This window comes from Oncorhynchus clarkii, chromosome 20, assembly GCF_045791955.1.
Source record: "Oncorhynchus clarkii lewisi isolate Uvic-CL-2024 chromosome 20, UVic_Ocla_1.0, whole genome shotgun sequence".
In the NCBI taxonomy this organism is placed as follows: domain Eukaryota; kingdom Metazoa; phylum Chordata; class Actinopteri; order Salmoniformes; family Salmonidae; genus Oncorhynchus; species Oncorhynchus clarkii.
The window spans coordinates 30857241-30881154 of record NC_092166.1 but is presented as its reverse complement, the minus strand read 5'-3'; the positions used below and the strand labels follow the sequence as shown (position 1 = coordinate 30881154).

Here is a 23914-nt window from a genome sequence, read left to right as displayed (position 1 = left end):
AACTACAGGCCACTAAATACCCTGGTTTAAATGAAGATATGGATTTAGAAACTACAGGCCACTAACTACCCTGGTTTAAATGAAGATATGGATTTACAAACTACAGGCCACTAAATACCGTGGTTTAAATGAAGATATGGATTTACAAACTACAGGCCACTAAATACCCTGGTTTAAATGGAGATATGGATTTACAAACTACAGGCCACTAAATACCCTGGTTTAAATGAAGATATGGATTTACAAACTACAGGCCACTAAATACCCTGGTTTAAATGAAGATATGGATTTACAAACTACAGGCCACTAAATACCCTGGTTTAAATGAAGATATGGATTTCTCACCCTTCCTGTAGGGTCGTGATGGGTCCATTTGCTGTCATCTAGTAGACATTTTGCTCAATTGCCCTCAGCTATGGTTAGACTGTTGTTGTTCATGTTTTGCTGTGTTCAAGTGTACTATGGAATATATAGCTTTCTAATTCTTGACACTTCTCCCAGTCACATTTAAGGTTAGAACTACCTTTTAGTGTTCTGATACTTCTAGTTTGGAGTTGTCTTTTTATGATAACATAGCTACAGTATTTCACCTTTTAATGTGTATAGTATTGCTTACTAGGTGTGTCCAATCAATTGTGTAACCACTCCCTCTTCCAATTAGGGCTAATTGAAAAGCTGTTAAAAAGAGGACATTGTATTCCTTTTTTTGTACTCCCTGACGAAGGCCATGCAGCCGAAACGCGTCTGTTTAAAAAAATAACTTTGTTTCTATTGTACATGCCATACTAATAAAGGCATTTTAGTCAATTATATGAAGAGTGCCTTGGTCTTCCTTTCTTTTTTGAAAACAAAGAGATCTGTTAAATCTGACAATTAATCTTGATGGTTGCACAGTCGTCTCAAATAAAACTGTGAAGGACCTCTGTGTTACTCTGGACCCTGGTCTCTCTTTTGACGAACATATCAAGACTGTTTTAAGGACATCTTTTTTCCATCTACGTAACATTGCAAAAATCAGAAACTTTCTGTCCAAAAATGATGCAGAAAATTAAATTCATGCTTTTGGCACTTCTAGGTTAGACTACTGCAATGCTCTACTTTCCGGCTACCAGGATAAAGCACTAAATAAACTTCAGTTTGTGCTAAACACGGCTGCTAGAATCTTGACTAGAACCAAAAAATTTGATCAAATTACTCCAGTTTTAGCCTCTTTACGCTGGCTTCCTGTCAAGGCAAGGGCTGATGTCAAGGTTTTACTGCTAACCTACAAAGCATTACATGGGCTTGCTCCTACCTATCTTTCCGATTTGGTCCTGCCGTACATACCTACACGTACGCTATGGTCACAGGATGCAGGCCTCCTAACTGTCCCTAGAATTTCTAAGCAAACAGCTGAAGGCAGGGCTTTCTCCTATAGAGCTCCATTAATATGGAATGGTCTGCCTACCCATGTGAGAGACGCAATCTCGGGTTCAACTTTTAAGTCTTTATTGAAGACTCATCTCTTCAGTAGGTCCTATGATTGAGTGTAGTCTGGCCCAGGAGTGTGAAGGTGAACAGAAAGGCACTGGAGCAACGAACCGCCCTTGCTGTCTCTGCCTGGCCGGTTCTCCTCTCTCCACTGGGATTCTCTGCCTCTAACCCTATTACAGGGGCTAAATCACAGGCTTACTGGTGCTCTTCCATGCTGTCCCTAGGAGGGATGCGTCACTTGAGTGGGTTGAGTCACTGACGTGATCTCCTTGTCTGGGTTGCCCCCCCCCCTTTTGGGTTGTGCCGTGGCGGAGATCTTTGTGGGCTATACACGCCTTGTCTCAGGATGTTAAGTTGGTGGTTGAAGATATCCCTCTAGTGGTGTGGGGACTGTGCTTTGGCAAAATGGTTGGGGTTATATCCTGCCTGTTTGGCCCTGTCCAGGAGTATCGTCAGACAGGGCCACAGTGTCTCCCGACCCCTCCTGTCTCAGCCTCCAGTATTTATGCTGCAGTAGTTTATGTCGGGGGGCTAGGGTCAGTCTGTTATATCTGGAGTATTTCTCCTGTCTTATCCGGTGTCCTGTGTGAATTTAAGTATGCTCTCTCTAATTCTTTCTTTCTCTTTTTCTCTCTCTCTGAGGACCTGAGCCCTAGGACCATGCCTCAGGACTACCTGGCCTGATGACTCCTTGCTGTCCCCAGTCCACCTGGCCGTGCTGCTGCTCCAGTTTCAACTGTTCTGCCTGCGGCCATGGAGCCCTGACCTGTTCACCGGACGTGCTTCCTGTCCCAGACCTGCTGTTTTCAACTCTAGAGACAGCAGGAGTGGTAGAGATACTCTGAATGATCGGCTATGAAAAGCCAACTGCCATTTACTCCTGAGTTGCTGACCTGTTGCATCTTTGACAACCACTGTGATTATTATTATTTGACCCTGCTGGTCATCTATGAACATTTGAACATCTTGGCCATGTTCTGTTACAATCTCCACTCGGCACAGCCAGAAGAGGACTGGCCACCCCTCATAGCCTGGTTCCTCTCAAGGTTTCTTCTTAGGTGCTGGCCTTTCTTGGGAGTTTTTCCTAGCCACCGTGCTTCTACACCTGCATTGCTTGCTGTTTGGGGTTTTAGGCTGGGTTTCAGTACAGCACTTTGAGATATCAGCTGATGTAAGAAGGGCTTTATAAATACATTTGATTTGATTTGGTCTGCCTGCTCTTCAGTCTGAGAGAGATATTCTGAGAGCAGGGTCGTGTCTCCTTCCTCTGTACATTAAAAAAACTGTTTAAAACTGTATAACACAATAGTGTCTTTGGAAAATAGTGAATGTGACTATGTATATATTTATCTTACCGTTGATATATTTAAGGCCTATTTCAGCAAGTTAACCAAGTTTTTGCTGGTTAAGCTAGCCATGTTAATGACGAGCTGACTAGCACCGTTGTCAGTCCAGTGCACTGTAATGTTAAGCTAGCTATTGCTAGCAGGTGATTTGCTACCAGGTAATTTATTGAAATATTAAGTGAATGTTTATTTTCTTACTACCTTAAAAGGTTTATATGAAAAGGGTTGTACTTGTGCTCTGTATTCATGGATTAATATCACTTCACATTGAGGGCATGTATCATTACAGTTTCTCCTATCTAAAATATATATTGTGTTCTACCTAACCAGTGAACGTGTGGCTGTGACCGTCCTGTCAATGCCTGTCATCATTGTTTGATATCTTTTATTGCAGAAAAAAACAAGTCAACCTGAAGTGTGGGTGTCCGTGTGCATTTCTTCTGGGGGGGCTATGTGAAGTTGGTTACAATTGCATAGTGCAGAAAATACACGAGAGTTCAGGGGCCTTGCTTTAACCAAGTAAACTATTTTCACTTTAGTGCCCAAAACATCTTTCAAGCTGTCAGGCATTCCCTTGGTAGCAAGAGCCTCTCGGTGGATGCTGCAGTGTACCCAAGTGGCGTCGGGAGCAACTGCTTGCACGCATGTTCCCACTCCACTATGTCTCCCTGTCTTGGCTTTTGCGCCATCAGTACAGATTCCAACATGAGAAGCAGCTACATATGGACCGTTAGTAGAATTCCCACGCGAGAGTAACGATTAATGTGATTGGATGTTAATTATTTGACCAGGCTACATGTATTTTACTTTGTGTTGTTATTTCGCTGAACACCCAGATGGTTTAATTTTATTTTAGATTATTTAATTGTATTTTTGGCAGTGAAACGAGGCTACTCAGGCGAGAAAAAAAACTCGTCCAAATGCATAACCCTGTTGGAAAATATATATATATTTAAATGTGAATCACATTTTTATTTGGTGTACCCCTAGGGGGAATACCTGGGCTACATGAGCATGTTCTTGCTATTTTTCCGCCCTAGGCAGACCAAGTAAATTAGTATTTTCCAGATGTTGAAAATATGTATTTTCTGAAAATATGTGGTTCTGAATGAAAGTTGTGAAGACATTTATAGACGTCTTTGATTGGTTCAAATTTGTTTTGGACTAGATCAAAAATCAATGTCCATGTATGTGGAAATCAACGTTGGTCCAGACTGCACCAAAAAAAGATGGCGTGAGTTGGTCTGTGCTAATTTATTTAAAAAAATATTTAACTTCTTTTTTTATCTTGGCAAGTCAGTTAAAGAACAAATTCTTATTTGTAATGACGGCCTAACCCGCATGACGCTGGGCCAATTGTGTGCCACCCTATGGGACTCCAAATCACGGGCGGTTGTGACACAGCCTGGAATCAAACCAGGGTCTGTAGTGACGCCTCTAGCACTGAGATGCACTTCCCTCGACCGCTGTAGGAGTAGCCTACATTGTTGCCTGAAATTGAATTTTGCCCATCTATGTGGTAAGCCGACCGTTTGCAAATAACCAAAAAAAGATGTCCAAAAGAGGTCAGCTCGGCTTACTGAGGTCTAGTTTTACCAAGTCAGCCCACAATGGAATTTGATGAATCCATGTGGTAGCCCCACCATTTGCTAAACAGGCCGTTGCATTGGCTTTACTAGTCCTGATTCCTGTGACTAATCAATTTGGCTATTTAAGCTCTGAAAATCAGCTACCCAACTTTATCAGGAGTTATCGTGAGGCTATTTGCAATGTGTTTACACAGCCGGAAACGCATAATGATTTTATTTTTCGCCATGATTAGCTTGTCAGAAATGGACAGATACAACTTGAAACCACTGATCATGACAATTGGGTGAAACTCCTGGACAACAGTTGTGATTGTCCATTTTACTGACCTATCCTGTTTTTAGGTTAGGCGCATTTTGTAGGTTAGGCTATTTGATCGGATAAACCTGCATGATGTAAAAAATCTCATTACATTGTCATACCTTTATCTCCAGCCTGTAGGCTAAAAAAAGGCCACATACTCTTTCTACCATATGCTATATCTGCAACATGATTTATGTTGGATTTTATTTTTGTGACGGAACGTTGGTTCGCCGCAGTGAACAAATGATTATTATTTACAATGACCGGCCAAAACCGGGCAACGCTGGGCCAATGGCGCGTCGCCCTATGGGACTCCCAATTGCGGCCAGTTGTTATGAAGCCTGGATTCGAACCAGGGTGTCGGCCTCTAGCACTGAGTTGCATTGCCTTAGACCGCTGCGCCACTTGGGAGCACAATAGACAAGAAAAAATATTTGGACACTGCTTATCACAGGGCAGCATCAACGCTTACGACCAAAGCCCAAATCTCTGGTTGAGAGAAATTGGCATTGTTTTGGGGGCAGAATTATGTTGAGAACTAAGCCTAGCCCATGCACAAACTCCTTTGCAAACTGGGGTTTTACACTGTTGAGTGCTGACACCGGTGTAGATGGATTGGAAATCTCTATTTGATTTTAAAGTACTGGCTGGGTGGGAGTCTGAAAGGCTAGATAAAGCAGGATGTATTTGTCTACTTTTGAATTGGGTTTGGCCGGGCCTCCTTATGTGGAATTTACATTGACATGTATATTGTAAAGGGGCGTGTTTGAGCTGGGCCCTACAACATGTTGTCATCATCATGATCGTTCGCTCAACAACCCAGCCTGGGTAAACTCCATACCGTCTATGGTGGTAAACTCCTTCAATGAGCCTCCACCGGGGCTCATGCGCAGTACTTGACGTTTCAAAGTTGCTTCTCCGGGTGTTTGAACAGGAAGGCGGACATGTTGGTCAGGCGGTGGGAGAAAATCGGGCATCGTTTAGTTTTTCGAAAAATAACATAGCTAACGTTAGATCAAAACCAGATTTATCTATGTAGAACCAGAAAGTTTTCCTTCTGTATCGGTCGATATCGATGGCCGATGACAATGTGAGGCTTACAGCGAACGGACGTCAATGAAATGTTGTAACAAGACGGTGTTTTAAACTGATCGAAATTTGGAAGGATCATTGTTTTTCCGCCACTTCTACTTTGCAGCTGTCAGACTCGTTTATTGTTTTTTTTTGCAAGGGCCTTACACTGATATATGGACACAAGCCTGGGAGTAATGTGGCTACTTTGCAGCCTATCGGATTTTTAAAACTGTATTTAAGTTTTACTCTTTGGATGTATTGATATATTTTTAAATTCAGCACAACTCATCTGCGGCATCCTGTGGACGCCGACTAATCTGTTGATGCATTTAGCCAAGTTAACTTGCTAACGCTAGCTAAATTAACTTCTTTTGAATTGCTGAAGTTGTCTGCAAAACCTGGCTGAACTGGGGAAATATTTATTCTGAAAATGTGGCTTTTGAATATCAAACGCCACTTTAAACGTTTCGTGGTCAGTGAAAAAGAGAGAAGAGACACGTTTCTTTGATTGAATCTGCGGGTTCTTTCTAAACACTTGAGTTCACGCAAAGGAAATAACAGTAGGCTAAATAGCTACGTTAGCACTTGAGCTAGATTGCTAACTCGTTTTATTTAGCTATAGCACCGGCGTGGAACTCTACTTGTCTGCAAAAATGTCGGCTGGAGAAAGTTTGGAAGCTCGTTTTGAGAAAATCGATGCCATGTTGAAGGACCCGAAGTCGGAAATAAACACGGATTGCCTTTTGGTAAGTAAACTAGCCAGCGTTAACTTGACGATAAGCTTGGCTCGCTAAAGTTGGCTAACGTTAGCTAGATATGTTATTGAATTAGCTAACTATCATTAGCATCATTTAGCTAACTAGGTAATGAATGTGTTAGTAATCTAACTACCGTTAGCCAAGTTGAAATTGGTTTGATTAAATTAGCTAGTTAACGTTAGATTAAATAACTGAAGTTAGTTTGCTACTCAACTTTCTAGCTACCTGGTGTAGGCAGCTATATGAATAGCTGCCTGCTATAGGCTATATTTGTTAGCCAGCCGACGTCTTGAAGATTGGCTTGCTACCTTGTAAACGTTAGCTAACTAACGTTGACTACCTGTTAGCTAATCAGCTAACGTTATTTGTCTAACAAGCTGAACAAGTGGCATCCAAAACAACCATGAGATGTAACCTTAGTAGGGCTGTGAATTGCCAGGGATCTCACGATACGATGTTATCACGATATGTAACTACGTGCCTAAACGATATGTATTGCGATTCTACATTATATGTAACGTTATTGCAATAACACGTTGAGTTTTTTTTATTGCGATTTGATGTTCCAAACATATTGCTCACTAAAGTTATGTCTGCTGCCGAGTGACTGTTTTGATCGGTCAGGGAAATAAAATGTATCTATATCGTCATTCCAGTCCATTTTTTTTTTACTGTTTCCGGGAACGTTAGTTAAAATATATATATATATTATATATTTTTTAAAATGTCCATGTTAACTTCTTATCAGGCATCGATGCTAGAATGGCTGAATAACTTTAATTAAGTTGAATACCGGTATGTCTGATTATTGATATAATTACAATTGACACATTTCACTACTAGTAGCTATTTTAAAATCGTCAACGCTGTTGATAGTGAAGGTGCTATGCTATTTGAACCCGAGGGTATTTTGCAGTCTAAATATTAATAAATAACTATGTAGTTTTGTTTCCATGAAGATGGACAGACAGTCCAACCTTGACCATGGTGACTTTGCAGCCTGGTCTCATATACAAGACGTAACACAGTAAAACACTCAAATTACTATGGTATGGTGACATAAGACAGATCGTTACTCTATCCAAAAATGAAAGTCAGGTGGATGCTACTTCGAATCTCATCATGGACAAAGTTAGCATTTTAGCTATTACCCAACTTTTCAACTACTTACTACTTTTTAGCTACTTTGCAAATACTTAACATGTTAGCTAACTTGCCCCTTAAACCTCTACTGACTCCCCATCCCGCATGCGAGAGCGTAATCATCGCTTGACACTAATTAGCATAACGCAACGGACATAAATATCCCTAGAAAATATTCCTATTCATGAAAATCACAAATGAAAAATATTGAGACACAGCTTAGCCTTTTGTTAATCAAATCATCTCAGATTTTCAGAATATGCTTTACAGCCAAAGCTAGACAAGCATTTGTGTAAGTTTATCGATAGCCTAGCATAGCATTTTGTCCAGCTAGCAGCAGGTAATTTGGTCACGGAAATCAGAAAAGCAATCAAATTAAATTGTTTACCTTTGATGAGCTTCGGATGTTTTCACTCATGAGACTCCCAGTTAGATAGCAAATGTTCCTTTTTTCCAAAAATATTATTTTGTAGGCGAAATAGCTCCTTTTGTTCTTCAGCTTTGGCTGAGAAATCGCCCGGAAATTGCAGTCACGAAAACGGCGAAAAATATTCAAAATTAGCTCCATAATATCGACAGAAACATGGCAAATGTTGTTTATAATCAATCCTCAAGGTGTTTTTCAAATATCTATTCGATAATATATCCATCGGGACAATTAGTTTTTCAGTAGGACAGATTGGAGTAATGGCTACCTCTGACCACTTGCGCGATGTGGCCGCCTGCGGCTATTCTTCAACATAAATGTGTAAAACTACGTCACAATGCTGTAGACACCTTGGGGAATACGTAGAAAGCGCAATCTGGTTGATAGCCCATTAACTGCTCAATAGGGACTCATTGGAACGAAGCGCTTTCAAAACATGGGGCACTTCCGGATTGGATTTTTCTCAGGCTTTCGCCTGCAACATCACTTCCCCTAACCTTAACCCCTAGCATAGCTAACGCTAGCCACTTAGCTAGAGTTAGTAACATAGACATTTTGGAAATTTGTAACACATCATACAAAATGGGTGTTGGACATCCACAAATTAATACATACCATAAGAAGTGGAACATATGCTAAATGGAGTGTCTCGGATTTATGTACAGAATGATACGAAATGCTCCGAGGCCAGGTTTGCCTTCTGGTTGTCAATCATAGTGCATTGAACCAAAACAGAAAAGGCACAGTGGACCAAATGTGACAGGGATTGTGGCTGTCTGCCTGAAGGCCTCCTTTGTGATGTACAGGCAATATTAGAACAAACTCTTCGGAGAGTAGAGCTATACATGGACTTTTATTTTTTTAATATCCTCTGAAGTGGTAGCATCACGCCTGTTTGAACCTGCCAACCCAGCTGCATCAGTTAACTTGCTTGGGTCTGCCTGCCCTGACGTTTTACTGTGTCACTCATTCCCCGCTCATGATGTAACTTGTATCAGACTGCCACGTGCTAAACCTCAGAGGAACACCTCCAGACTCGAGTATCAATCATGCAAACCGAAAACAAAACTGTTGTTGAGGTTTCTCCCCCAGAGAAGACGGTGATGTAGCCTCCTTGAGTGCGTGTCAGTCGGGGACTGTTGTGTGTCTGCCTATGCTCCTATGAATGTCCATACCACTTAGAATAAACTAGGGTACCGTTGAGGTTTTGGTATGCTGGACAACTTGCTACAGCTGTTGATAAGTCATTGGTAATAATCTGCAGGTTTTTTCTTGTCATTACATTCAGCTATAAGGGTTGAACATATCTATATTCAATCAAATTCAGGAGTTGATTTAAAACCTATTTTTAACCCTGTCATGGTAGGTGTCTTGAAGTATTGGTCCAAAGTCGTGTGACATGAAACACATTACTTTTCTGTCCTTGCATTCATGGCAGTGCAAGTTATATGATATATTAAGCATTAATCAGTTCAATTACCCATTGAACTTGAATCCTGGATCTAGCTGTCGGACAGTTTTTTACATTTTGTTATATATATATATATATATATATACATGACCGTTGAAATGTTTGGGGTCACTTAGAAATGTCCTTGTTTTTGAAAGAAAATCGCTTTTTTTGTTTGTTAATTAAAATAACATCAGATTGATCAGAAATACAGTGTAGACATTGTTAATGTTGTAAATGACTATTGTTGGCGGAAACAGCTGATTTTTTTAAATGGAATATTTACGTAGGCGTACAGAGGCCCATTATCAGCAACCATCACTCCTGTGTTCCAATGGCACATTGTGTTAGCTAATCCAAGTTTATCATTTTAAAAGGCTCATTGATCACTAGAAAACCCTTTTGGAATTATGTTAGCACAGCTGAAAACTGTTGTTCTGGTTAAAGAAGCAATAAAACCGTCCGCCTTTAGACTAGTTGAGTATCTGGAGCATCATCATTTGTGGGTTCGATAACAGGCTCAAAAATGGGCAAAAACAAAGACCTTTGTTCTGAAACTCGTCAGTCTATTCTTGTTCTGAGAAATGACGGCTATTCCATGCGAGAAACTGATGATCTTGTACAACGCTGTGTACTACTCCCTTCACAGGACAGCGCAAAATGTCTCTAACCAGAATAGAAAGAGTGGGAGGCCCCGGTGCACAACTGAGCAAGAGGACAAGTACTGTTTGAGAAACAGACACCTCACAAGTTCTCAACTGGCAGCGTCATTAAAAAGTACCCGCAAAACACCAGTGAAGAGGCGACTCCGGGATGCTGGTGTTCTAGGCAGAGTTGCAAAGAAAAAGCCATATCTCAGACTGGCCAATAAAAATAAAAAATGTAGATGGGCGAAAGAACACACACTGGACAGAGGAACTCTGCCTAGAAAGCCAGCATCCCGGAGTCGCCTCTTCACTGTTGACATTGAGACTGGTGTTTTGCGGGTACTATTCAATGATGCTTCCAGTTTTACTGCTTCTTTAATTAGAACAACAGTTTTCAGCTGTGCTAACATAATTGCGAAAGGGTTTTCTTTTCAAAAAATGTTTCTTTCAAAAACAAGGACATTTCTAGGTGACCCCAAGCTTTTGAACGGTAGTGTATATATCTCAGAAATGCAGTGTAACGTTTTGTCTCCTTATATTACAGGGTGAAGATAATAATTATTATTTTTGACGGACAACTCTCCAAAAATCTATGTGATGGCAAAATCGAGAGCTTCTAAAAATATCACCTTAACTTGATAATTAAAACGTCAATTGATACTGTCATTAACGTGGTTCTTCACTGACCATGTTTACATGCACACCCATATCCCCCTATTTTCCGGGGTACTCAAGTATTCTGTTTTTGAGTTGACGAACATAAGCGGCATATCGAGTTTTGCAATAACCCAAAAAAAGATTATATCGCGGTTATGAGAAACCAGGGTTAAGATGCCTGGGAAATATTTATCTTAGACATGATACTGTGGCATGTAATCATCTCTTCCCGTTTTAATGTTTTTCGCGGTCTGTGCAGGCTCAGTTTCTCTTATCATGGGTGTTGTGTGAGGATGCTTTTATCTGATTGTCAAAGAAATCACTTCAAAAAGTGATTCTGCCAAATTCTCTAAAACAACATTGGAGGTGGCTTATGGCAGAGAAATGAACATTCAATTATCTTGCAACAGCTCTGGTTGACATTCCTGCAGTCAGCATTCCAATTGTACGCTCCCTCAACTTAAGACTGACGTTGTGTTGCAAATCTCCACATTGTAGTGTCCTTTTCTCCTCAGCACAAGGTGCACCTGTGTAATGATCATGCTCTTTAATCAGCTTCTTGATATGCAACACCTGTCAGGTGGATGGATTACCTTGGCAAAGTAGAAATGCTCACTAACAGGGATGTAAACAAATGTGTGCACATTTGAGAGAAATAAGCTTTTTGTGCTTATGGAACATTTCTGGGATTTGAATTTCAGCTCATGAAACATTTTTGTTGCATTTATATATTTGTTCAGTGTAGTTAATACTGGTAAAGTTGTCTGTATTTAGAGACCCAGGAGCAAGCACAATAACAGTGAAAAGATTGGTCCTGTCCAAAATGTTAATGTCATCGGATCGGTTTTAAGGAAATTAAAGGTTCAGTTTGCCTTGGGTGCATATTTTATGTGGTTGAAGTACTCTCTGCTTGCGCTCAGTTACTATTCCATTTCACCCATATTAATTTAAATGAGGAATATTCATGGAAACAGGGATACTCGTAAGCGGGATATCAAAGGTGCATGTAAACAGCTTATCGTGAATAAGACCTTAAGTGGGATATGAGGTACTAACCGTAATACTGTGTGTGTGTAAACATGGTCACATACATAATACTTGTATGATGCGCATTTGGTGTCAAGCTGTTTGATTACACTGATATTTTCAAGCAGCGTCATTATCTGATCCAGGAAGGAATTTTCTGAATGACAGTCTAGACGAACAGCTGTTGTGATAGCACATGCGATGCAACAGCCCAGTGAAGACAATTGTGCCTATATGCATGTTGGATCTAATATGTCCAGCGAATTTATGTTTTTCTATGCTTGATAGTGCTCAGTTAACTGGTGTTTTTGTTTTACCAACATCAGTTCAATTACTTGAATTCTGTTTACTCCAGATTTTTTGTGACCCCAATGTGCCGTTTCTGTAGAGAAATCAAATAATTTCACGAGAGAAATCGAGGAAATTACAATGTGGGACGCTGGGCTGAAGGGAGTTGTAGTTTTGATTAAGCAAATTTTCAACCTAGGTCAGCGTCGAAACGTAATTAACTACAATGACCATATTCAACCTTACTTTAGACTTAAGTTTGTCGCCTGTCTTCCCGCTTTTGGGATGACCCCCCCCCCCCCCCATTGTTAGGGTGTGGACATGAGCATCTCGTCATTATATACTGATCGATACACTTTTACGCCTGATATGTTAGATACACACACACAAACCGCGTGAAAGAGGAATGTACACCAAGACAGTTTGTTAAAGTATGCCTTACCTACTTTGAGGAACTAGTAAAATGATCTTGTCAGACAGCTCTGCAGCATACTTAGGCATGCTAGCCAAATAGGGTGACTAAAGATAGTAGTGTATGGGGAGCACAACGTTATATGGCCTGGCTGCTACTGTCTGAGCAGAGGTGAGATGATTACTTTAAGCAATGAAAAATAATAGTCATCAAATGACTAAATCATATTTTATTATTTCCTAGTAATTTCCTAGTTACCTATTGGGTCGACATCAATGTGGACCTGACAGACTGTTTAAAAAAAATATGAGCAATGTTTTGGCAATTTAGCTTTGGTTTCTTTTTTAATTTATCCAAACTGGACCGACTGCAAAAAGCACTAATCGCTAGGCACTACTGCTTGATTTACAGCAGGGTCTCGTTAGATTTAACTGAGGTAGCATCCAGGTAATGAGGTCATTTTCAGTTTTTTTGTGGCTCGGATTGGACACTGAGTCTACTGTGCGCAATTGTGTAGGATAGACTATTGTGCAACACCCAACGCTATTCTTCTTAATCATTCTGAACAGAATGCCAACAAATTACATAGCCTCGTGTTCGTCTTCACAATATGTTCTGCTGATTTACACGTCAAATACATTTTGGTTTCCATGTTACACCTTTTTAGTTTAAACAATACAAGGGGCTTGAAGTAGTCTACTCAATCTGGAATTTGGAGCTCAGAAGTTCAAGTACTGGAATAGGCCTACCTTGGAAATCTGACGTTTCCTTACTTTTGTGCTTGTAATTATCGTAGGCAATTTATACGTTTTCATTCTCCCTTATCTGTGATTATATCTGCCACTTTCGTTTGTTTCCTGACGCTTCAGTTGAAGGGTGTTGCGAAACTCTGTTGCGGTAAAACCACGTGCTGTTATGAGGATGACAACATCTAATGCTGGCTCCAACTTGCCTCATATTTTACAATGTAGTAATTATAATTAGAATATCAATGTGTTGGCAAGGCCTAAACAAAATCTTTGTGATAATGGCCTTTAAAAAACATTTTTTTTTTACACTTTGCATGCTTTTTGGGGAGGGGTTTGTAATTGTGCCCTATATGTACAATTATATAAATTATACAATTGTCTAACATTGAGGTCCTTAAATTACAATTAAGTGCTTGAAGAAGTCCTTTAATTTGACTTGCCAATGTCTGTATGAACCCTGCTTAAATTGTGAATAGGCCTAGATCTATGTTGTATAGGTGGAGTTATGGGAGAATTTGCATATATTCCTTTAACTACACACTTATAACTGCATCAAAATATATATATTTTTGTTTCCAACCATTTTAAATTTTGATCCTAGTGTGTCAAATTTGCCCAATTATTTATAGAAAGACCTACAAGCAAGTTGCCTAAAATGTGTGATAAGTATGAATAGGACTGGGAACTGCCAGGGGCCTCACGATACAGTATCATCACCATACTTAGGTGCCGATACGATATGTATTGTGATTCTCACGGTTTTAGAGTTTTATTTTGATCAGTCATGGAAATAAGTGCTGAAAACAAATTGGCTCACTATTTAAAAAGATGAAGAACAAGCTAGAATGGAAAAATATAACGGTTTTGGTACAGTTACAGCCGACTAGCGCAAAAGTATTGCCATATTGTACAAAATGATATTGCCATATGTCGTCCATAATAATATCCTGATACCCCCCCCATAAACAAAACTTATAAACGGGAGGCATAGAAATGGCGCACATGAAACAAATCTACAGCTTCTTAGACTTGCTTTTAATGAGTGACAGATCTCTAACAAACATTTCTATGTGAATATGACCGGGTCGCCCGAAAAGTTACATATTGCAGCTGTAAATTAAGCTAGCAGGTATTAGGCTAAGCCGAATACAGATGGGGGAAGCATTTCTCTACATGGAGTTCAAATAAATAGAACCGCACACTGTCAAATTTTTTAAAATTTAAAACCGAGGCTTGAAATGCAAAATAAAGATGTTTATTGAAACGTGGCGAAAAAAGCTCCCTAATAATTGATGATATTTCTCACTTTTGTATATTTTGTATATAATCTAGATCATGTATTCTATTGTACTTGGTACTGATTCATAGATTTTCCAGTCTTTTTTTTGCTTGATCATGTGACACATGCAATTAATTTTGAAATACAAGCCAGGTGTGTGTGCTGACAATTTCCACTGATGACCTGAGGTAAAAAAAAACAGCTTGTGTTTTCACCTATTTTTTAAATTCTATGCCCCTATGGTTTTTTGGGGCACCGTGATGGTTCAATAAACATATTTTTTTTGCTTTCAAGCCTCTGTTTTGGATTTTCCTTTTTTCTATGGTTTGTGGTTCTATTTATTTGGCTCCTACACACCTGGAACAGACACTATTCAGTAGTTAGGACCTTTTTTAAAGAGCATCATCTACATGGAGGGTGCCAGGGCTGCTAGCCATATTAAAAACGACACCCTTTTAAAGAAGAACAGTTGTTTAGTCTGCCTGCCTGCCTGCCTGCCTGCCTGCCTGCCTGCCTGCCTGCCTGCCTGCCTGTCATAGAGAAAGGCACTCACCTAATGCACACACTCCGGCTCTGCTCTGACTTAATGGCAAAAAGCTGTGGCGACTTTTCCGAAGCTCAAGCCCAGGGCAGCCACACACACAAGGGTGTTGTTCCTCTTTTCCCAACTTAGCTGCAATCTCCCTCAATGAATGGAAGCCTTTGCTTCAACCCCCTCTCCACCACCACTCTGCTTCTTCACCCACAGCTTAATAAAATTCCATGCTAATCAAATAACCTCTTGTCTTTGACTGGCCTGGAGTCCCCTGTGTGTCCCAAAGCCATTCTGTACGTGCTGCCTGCGCCTGGAGAGAGTCAGAGCTGCTTGCCCGGCCTCTGCTCTGAGGTAGCTAGCTGGGTGTGTTCTCTCCACCCATAAAACCAAAATGATGTGGGCCGTGGTAGTTTCATGTTTCTGAGAGCTTTGCCTGTAACATTTAACTCGTAAAGCAGTTTCCAACATGTTTGGCTGCTAGGCTATGAGTAGGCTAATCAGTTCCATCAAAAAAACACAATGCTAGCTGTTTTCTAAGGATGCTATGGTTATCTGACTCTAACCTGATTTGACTTTTTGTGGTGTTTTTCCGCTAGCTCTGGCGGGGTCTGGGGTTCCAATCTGTTTTTGCTCTCTTGCCAACTCCCTATGGAATTGCCATGCCAAATGTTGTCAAGAGAGCATTAACAGACTGGCACCCAGGCTAGTTTGACCGCTGCCTTAGCCGAAAGCAGTGATGTTGCACTTTTGCCCATTTGTTGTTTTGACTGTGATATTTTGCCCCTGTCCTGCACTCAGGGGTAGCCTACCACTCAGACACTATGTTCCAGCCCTGTCAAGCTTATCTTCTCCCTAAATAATTTCTGTTGGAGAGAGAGATGGAACCTTATCTGTATCACACTGCCCGCCCTCATCACAGCTCCAGGCAGGCTCCTGCTCCTGAGAGCCTCTCCGCACAACCAGAATTCCTGGCATTGTGATGGGAAAAGCTCGCTGACATTTTAAGGGTGCCTTTATCGTCTATATAGTGAGCTATGTGTGTTTTTCCATAGGTCTTTTGATAGTACACAGGCCTAGTTTAAAAAAAGTGTCATGCCCTGGAAATCCTGGAATAGGAGCCTGAAGCTGTCTGAAATAGCATTTTAACAAAAGCTGCATTCTAGTAACAGAATGTTATATTTAAATCCTAATTGCTAGTTGGTAGTTTCCTTGAGTTTGATCACATGTTTGGTAGAACTAATTCACCGGCTGGCAGAATGGGATGGCTGGGTTGATCTGTTGGAGCTTGCCTGGTATGGGCCTTTGTTCTTGCTATAGCTCAGTCTTTATTTAAGCAGTAAGGCTCGAGGAGGTGTGGTATATTGGCCATATACCACAAACCCCCAAGGTGCCTTATTGCTTAAATAAAGACTTGGCTATTATAAACTGGTTACCAATGTAATTAGAGCAGTAAAAATACATGTTTTGTCATACCTGTGGTATACAGTCTGATATACCACGGCTGTCAGCCGATTTAGCATTCAGGGCTCAAACCACCCAGTTTATTTATTTTTTAGACACTTTGCACATTGGGCTCCCTAGCAAAAGTCTGTTTTGCCTCTTCCTTGAGCTAATGCCTAGCTGATTTTTAATGTGCTCACATTTCTAGAATTTTCTTGTATCAAGTCTTTCGTTCCATCCATCCTCAACCCCAGGACGTGGGTGCTGACATTACACTAGATTCAGCCATGGGTTGATTTTTATTATAATAATTTTTCCTGGAGCGGGTGGTCAGTGGGCCGGAACATGCACATTAGCCACAAGAAGCCCAAACATATATTTGACTAAAACAATCCTTTAAAACTTTGCTTTCATTTGTATACTTTCACATACACTGAGTATACCACACATTAGGAACACCTTCCTGATATTGGGTTGCAGCCCCCTTTGCCCTTGGAACAGCCTCAATTCATTGTGGCATGGAATCTCCAAGGTGTCAGAAGCGTTCCACAGGGATGCTGGCCCATGTTCACTCTACCGTTGTCAAGTTGGCTGGATTCCCTTTTGGGTGGTGGACCATTCTTGATACACACAGGAAACTGTTGAAAGTAAAAGCGTTGCAATTATTGACACAAACCGGTGCGCCTGGCACCTACTACCATACCCCTTTCAAATGCACTTAAATCGTTTTTCTTTGCCCATTCACCCTCAGAATGGCACGCACACAATATTGTATTTATTTAACCTTTTATTTTACCAGGTAAGTTGAGTGACAACGCGTTCTCTTTTACAGCAACGACCTGGGGAATAGTGACAGGGGAGAAGAGGGGGGGATGAATGAGCCAATTGTAATCTGGGGATGATTAGATGACCATGATGGTATGAGGGCCGGATTGAGAATTTAGCCAGGACACCAGGGTTAACACCCCTACTCTTACGATAAGTGCCATGGGATCTTTAGTGACCAGAGAGTCAGGACACCCGTTTAACATCCCATCCGAAAGACTGCACCTTACACAGGGCAATGTCCCCAATCACTGCCCTGGGGCATTGGGATATGTATCTTTAGACCAGTGGAAAGGGTGCCTCCTACTGGCCCTTCAACACCACTTGTAGCAGCATCTGGTCTATCATCCATGGACTGACCAGGATCGACCCTGCTTAGCTTCAGAAGCAAGCCAGTGGTGGGATGCAGGGTGGTAATGTTGCACAATCCATGTTTCAAGGCTTAAAAATCTGTCTTTAACTGGTCTCCTCCCCTTCCTCTACACTGATTTTGAAGTGGATATAACAAGTGACATCAATAAGGGATCATAGCTTTCACCTGGTCAGTCTGTCATGGAAAGAGCATGTTTTAAGCATGTTTTCAGTGTATTCTGTAGTGTTAAGATTTCCCTTCACTGGAACAAATGGGCCCAGTCCAAACCATGACAAACAGCCCCAGACCATTATTCCTCCTCCACCAAACTTTACAGTTGGCACTATGCATTTGGGCAGGTAGCAATCCCCTGGCATCTGCCAAACTCTGATTTTTCTGTCAGACTGCCACATGGTGAAGCGTGATTCATCACTCCAGAGAACGCGTTTCCACTGCTCGAGAGTCCAATAGCAGCGAACTTTACTCCACTCCAGCCGATGCTTGGCATTACGCATGGGGATCTCAGGCTTGTGTGCGTCTGTTCAGCCATGGAAACCCATTTCGTGAAGCTCCCAACTAATTTTGCGCTCCCGTTTTGCGCTCATGTGGCCGAGCACTTCATGGCTGAGCCGTCTTTGCTCCAAGACGTTTCCACTTCACAATAACAGTTGGCCTGGGCAGCTCTAGCAGGGCAGGAATTTGACGAACTGACTTGTTGGAAAGGTGGCATCCTATGATGGTGCCACGTTAAGTCACTGAGCTCTTCAGAAAGGCCATTCTACTGCCAATGTGTTCCTATGGAGATTGCATGGCTGAGTGCTCGATTGTTATACACCTGTCAGCAATGGGTGTGGCAGAAATCGCCAACTGCACTAATTTGAAAGGGGTTGTGTGTGTGTGTGTGTATATAGTGTGTTTGAGAAGTCCGTACTAGGCCCATGGGTGTTCTAAATAAGCCCACGTCTTAAATAGTAAATTCTAATTAATTTCCAAATGTTCAACACTTACAAACTGACATTTATGTAAAATTGGATCATATTAATATTCCTTAAAGTTCTTAAAATAAACTGATCATTACTATTGTTGATCATGAAGGTCACAATCGGATCACACGGAGATCAATGTGGATTTAGGCTTTTGTTTTTGCCAACCAGTGTACAAACCGGATTCAACTAATCATAGACTTGATTCAATATGTGATTAGTTGAATCAGGTGTGTTGTTGCTTGGTGAGTACACAAACCTGCACCCACACTGGCCCTCTGAGGATAAGAAGCCATGCAACACAAACCTACACCCACACTGGCCCTCTGAGGATAAGAATAAAGATAACACACACAATTTTCAATGACTTTTCTGAAAGCTGATTTCACATTTGCTGTACGGCTGTTCTTGTTAATTGTCTTTCTAAAGCATATCTGAAGAATAAGATCTACTCTTATTTTACCAAGATACAGGTGGTGGTCCAAAAAATGTAATCACCTGGATGAATGAAGGACAACAATATGACTGTGTCCCCACCCAATAGTGCATGAGTCGTCACCCAGTAGTCCATTTTCTTGTCCCTCATTTGTTTGCATTTTAGTCTACCACTTGTAGGTCTTTTATTCCTTACGTCCCTCAAGCCTGATCTTATTCTCTCTCTGCATCAACCTGTCCTTTCCAAAAAATCTTGGCGAGAGTACAGAGGTTTCTAATCTTGGTAAAGGCACCGTGGCTAGATTAGGGCTGTGGTGGTCATGACGTTTTTCCAGACGGTTATTGTCATGCAAAAGACTGCCCGTCTCACGGTAATTGACGTTAACATAAACACGTTTAGCATTTCCAGGAATAGAAACTGCATACGAGTGCCTTTGGAACATCTATAATAAAACATGAAAAAATCTAAATGAATTGAATATACACCATCACAATAAGTCCATTATTTATATTAGGAAAGTCTAAAACATTAGGATATGAATGAAATGTATTTCAGAACATACAGTAGACCAACTCATTCTGTTCTTATCTGGCTATGTGCCATGCCATAGGCTGTAGGTGTGTTCATTTAGCAGACAGGATGTGCTTATAAGTACGGTATCATTATTTTATTAGATTTTATAGTAAGAAGAATATCATTTAAATAAATGAATATCTTTTTCCCATTTTGGAGCCAGCCATTTCAAATACGCACTATGTTGAGCTTAGGAGTGATCAGTTGAAACTGGTCCTATATGCTAGAATTCAGAGTTATTTGGCAACTTTAGCTGGGGGAGTCTCGGGCTGAAAATAAGTTTTCATATTTTTATCCATCAGATTATTTTCAATTTGATCTAGTCTGAATATGTTAAATTAGTTTAGATTGGCCCATTTATCAAATGTGCAGGAATAGCAATTGGAGGCCGCTTTCCCGACTGTTCATTTTTTTGCGGGGTAGGCAACTCTGGTTGTTTCACTCCATGCAGCAACCACTGTTTTGAGGAGCATGCATCCAGGTGATTTTGGTTACTGGCCCAACGCTCTAACCACTAGGCTACGTACCGCCCCATTGCCTAGGTCTATACATTCTCTCCCAGTCTCATGGATAGAAAGTTTGGAGCGTAGCATAAGTCAACCAGTATGTGTAATAATACAGTACACACTCAAAAGCCATTACTAAAAATGTTTATTTTGGAGGACCAAATAGTATACAAGTATACACCAAATATACCAAAGACTTCTTAAATAAATGTTTTAAAAAATTGTTGTGTGTGATATGCGGTAGGCTATGTATTGTATAACGGCACAATCATAATTTTAAGTCAGTTTTTTGGGGGGGGGCTTGGGCTCATTATGCCTGTGGTTGTATGTTTTTTTTTCTTATCTTCAGCGTAGAAAGCATTGTCCATTCAGGCTTTAAAACAACATCCACAAAGACTATTTTCCACTCAGTTTCAACCTGTTGAACTACTTCATTCAAATTGATCAATCAGTGAGGTGAGCTTTTTTAAAGAAAAATACTGTGTGTGTGTGTGTGTGTGTGTGTGTGTGTGTGTGTGTGTGTGTGTGTGTGTGTGTGTGTGTGTGTGTGTGTGTGTGTGTGTGTGTGTGTGTGTGTGTGTGTGTGTGTGTGTGTGTGTGTGTGTGGTTTTAGATTGTATTTGCATTGATGTTAGATGGACAATGGAGCCCTGAGTACCAGGCCATCAGCGACCTGACGATCGTTAGTGAGTTGGGTACCACCAATGCATGTTCAGAGTGCATAAATGGAGATTACTGTGACTTTCTTGCGGTCAAAGCAACAGCCCTAGGCTACATGCATAATATGCACAACTGTAGTTTTTTGTGTGTTCTAAATAACTTAAATCTGGAACAAAAAATGTATGCTCATGTTCAATGAATATTAGGGAGAGCAACACTATCCCCATGTTTCAAGTCAAACCGGGCTTAATAGGAGCGTACTGGGCTTAATGGTGAAAAAGACAGAATAGCAAAGTCTCTACTCATAAAATATGATGCAAAGTTAGTATTGAACAGTATTTTATTTATTTATTGCCATTTTACATTTTGTGTTGACATGAGAGATGGCATCTGTGTATAACAATGCCAGGTTAATTTGAACAAAAATGCATTGAAGAATGAGCTGTGAAAGATCATTTCCAGCAATCTTTCTGTCGGTCAAGTTATGTTGCTACAGTGTGACATGCAGGCACAATTGCTAGCATGGAAAAACCCATGTTTCTTAATGGTCAAGAAAGTCATTAATTCTCAAGGAATATGCTATCGTGTGCTTTCGGCAAGTATTCAGGCCCTTCCCTTTTTCCACATTTAGTTACATTACAGCCTGATTCTAATATCAATTAAATATGTTTTTCCTCATCAATCTACCACACACTACCCCATAATGGCAAAATGTATATATTTTATTTTTGCTCAACTTGAATTGGCCAAATATAATGAATGACCTGTGGGCCGCCAGTTGGGGAACACTGCCCTAGTTGATCCTGCCTGGTGCGAACAAAAAACAATGCATACATTCAAACTGCGAGCTGCTTTATTAGTGTGCTCATTATTATGTGCAGAAACCTGGGGGAAAATACTGCGGTAGGTCTGTTAAGTTGACCATTTTACCACCACGCTGGCGCTCACAAGTCATGACCGCAGTTAAATTCCATGTGACCTTTTAGTCACGGTAACTAGGCTTCTCCAAAACTGCTCTGATGCTGCTGATGGTCATTAGAAGCCTACCAAACATGCTAACGACCAGTCGCTAATAGCCTGGTACTCGGCGCTCTGTTGTCCCTCTAATCACTCTGACATCAATGCAAATGCCTAAGACCCCTGGAACAGCTTTAGAGAGCAGATAGCGTACAGAGCCTAGTGACGGGTGTTCTTATAAGCCCAGTCATTGTGCAATCGCACATGGAAGGAGTTTTGACTACCCACTATTTAAAAGAGGATCCCAGCTTTCTCCTGCTGCTATATTTATTGCTCAATTCTTAAAATGAAGCACATAAATCTGCTTTACAACCTGGCATACAAGGGTGTGAGTTTCAAGTTTGGGGAAGTACATTTTTACAATTTACAAAAAAAAATCGCTTTTTATTATAAAAAAAACAACATTCTATGCATCATAAGTCTGCATTTGCCTTGTAGCGTTGTATTCGTAATGTGATGAGTAGATCGGATAGTCATAATTTAGGCTAATAATATAACTCACTGTTCAGTGTGTGTGTGTGTGTAGTGTAGGCCTAGACTATATCAGATAAGTTTCTTCTATCTTTGCATGGGGAAAAAACGGGGCCTTTTTATAAACACATTTCATGCAATTCTACTACACTTTATGACTGGAGACATTAGCAGAATACGTTTTTATATGACTAATTACAGGGTTGCTTAATCTGCTGACAAGGACAAACAGATCAGTGAAAACGACATTGTCCATATAGGCCTTTTGAGAAGGGGGAGACGGAATATGAAGTCGATCTAAAAATCCTTGAAATTGTTGCATTTTGCGTTTTAAAAAATATTTTTGTCCAGTGTAGATGAGTTTGTTGCAGACAGACCGGTAGAGAGAGGAATGCGATTTGCAAGAACATTAACAAACTGCCATGCATAGCCGATGTGATTAATAGGATATTTGTTTTTAGCAGGATATTTTCTACCGGTAATATATTTGTTGATTTTATGTAGGATATTCGTACCTAGTTGCATTTGTGTGTGTGTGTGTATACAGTGGGGCAAAAAAGTATTGTCAGCCACCAATTGTGCAAGTTCTCCCACTTAAAAAGATGAGAGGCCTGTAATTTTCATCATAGGTACACTTCAACTATGACAGACAAAATTTAAAAAAAAATCCAGAAAATCATATTGTAGGACTTTTAATTAATTTGTTTGCAAATTATGGTGGAAAATAACTATTTGGTCACCTACAAACAAGCAAGATTTCTGGCTCTCACAGACCTGTAACTTCTTCTTTAAGAAGTCTTTACTCGTTACCTGTATTAATGGCACCTGTTTGAACTTGTTATCAGTATAAAAGACACCTGTCCACGACCTCAAACAGTCACACTCCAAACTCCACTATGGCCAAGACCAAAGAGCTGTCAATGGACACCAGAAACAAAATTGTAGACCTGCACCAGGCTGGGAAGACTGAATCTGCAATAGGTAAGCAGCTTGGTTTGAAGAAATCAACTGTGGGAGCAATTATTAGGAAATGGAAGACCACTGATAATCTCCCTCGATCTGGGGCTCCACGCAAGATCTCACTCCGTGGGGTCAAAATGATCACAAGAACGGTGAGCAAAAATCCCAGAACCACACGGGGGGACCTAGTGAATGACGTGCAGAGAGCTGGGACCAAAGTAACAAAGCCTACCATCAGTAACACACTACGCTGCAGTGCCAGACGTGTCGCCCTGCTTAAGCCAGTACATGTCCAGGCCCGTCTGAAGTTTGCTAGAGAGCATTTGGATGATCCAGGAGAAGATTGGGAGAATGTCATATGGTCAGATGAAACCAAAATAGAACTTTTTGGTAAAAACACTGTTTCCCATGCTTGTTCAATGAACCATTAACAATGAATGAACATGCACCTGTGGAACGGTCGTTAAGACACTAACAGCTTACAGACGGTAGGCAATTAAGGTCACAGTTATGAAAACTTAGGACACAAAAGAGGCA

At 40.7% G+C, this 23914-nt stretch overlaps 1 protein-coding gene across 5 annotated transcripts in view; it reads left to right on the top strand.

Moving 5' to 3' along the window:
• Positions 1-5600: 5600 nt before the first annotated feature.
• LOC139376188 (rho-associated protein kinase 1-like) overlaps positions 5601-23914 on the top strand; it is a 66780-nt gene continuing 48466 nt past the window's right edge. For all 5 annotated transcript variants that reach the window (XM_071118467.1, XM_071118470.1, XM_071118466.1 and 2 more), the window contains exon 1: positions 5601-6529. In XM_071118467.1, coding sequence (XP_070974568.1) covers positions 6437-6529 — 93 coding nt within the window. In that variant the 5' untranslated portion in view covers positions 5601-6436. The remainder of the gene's footprint in view (positions 6530-23914) is intronic.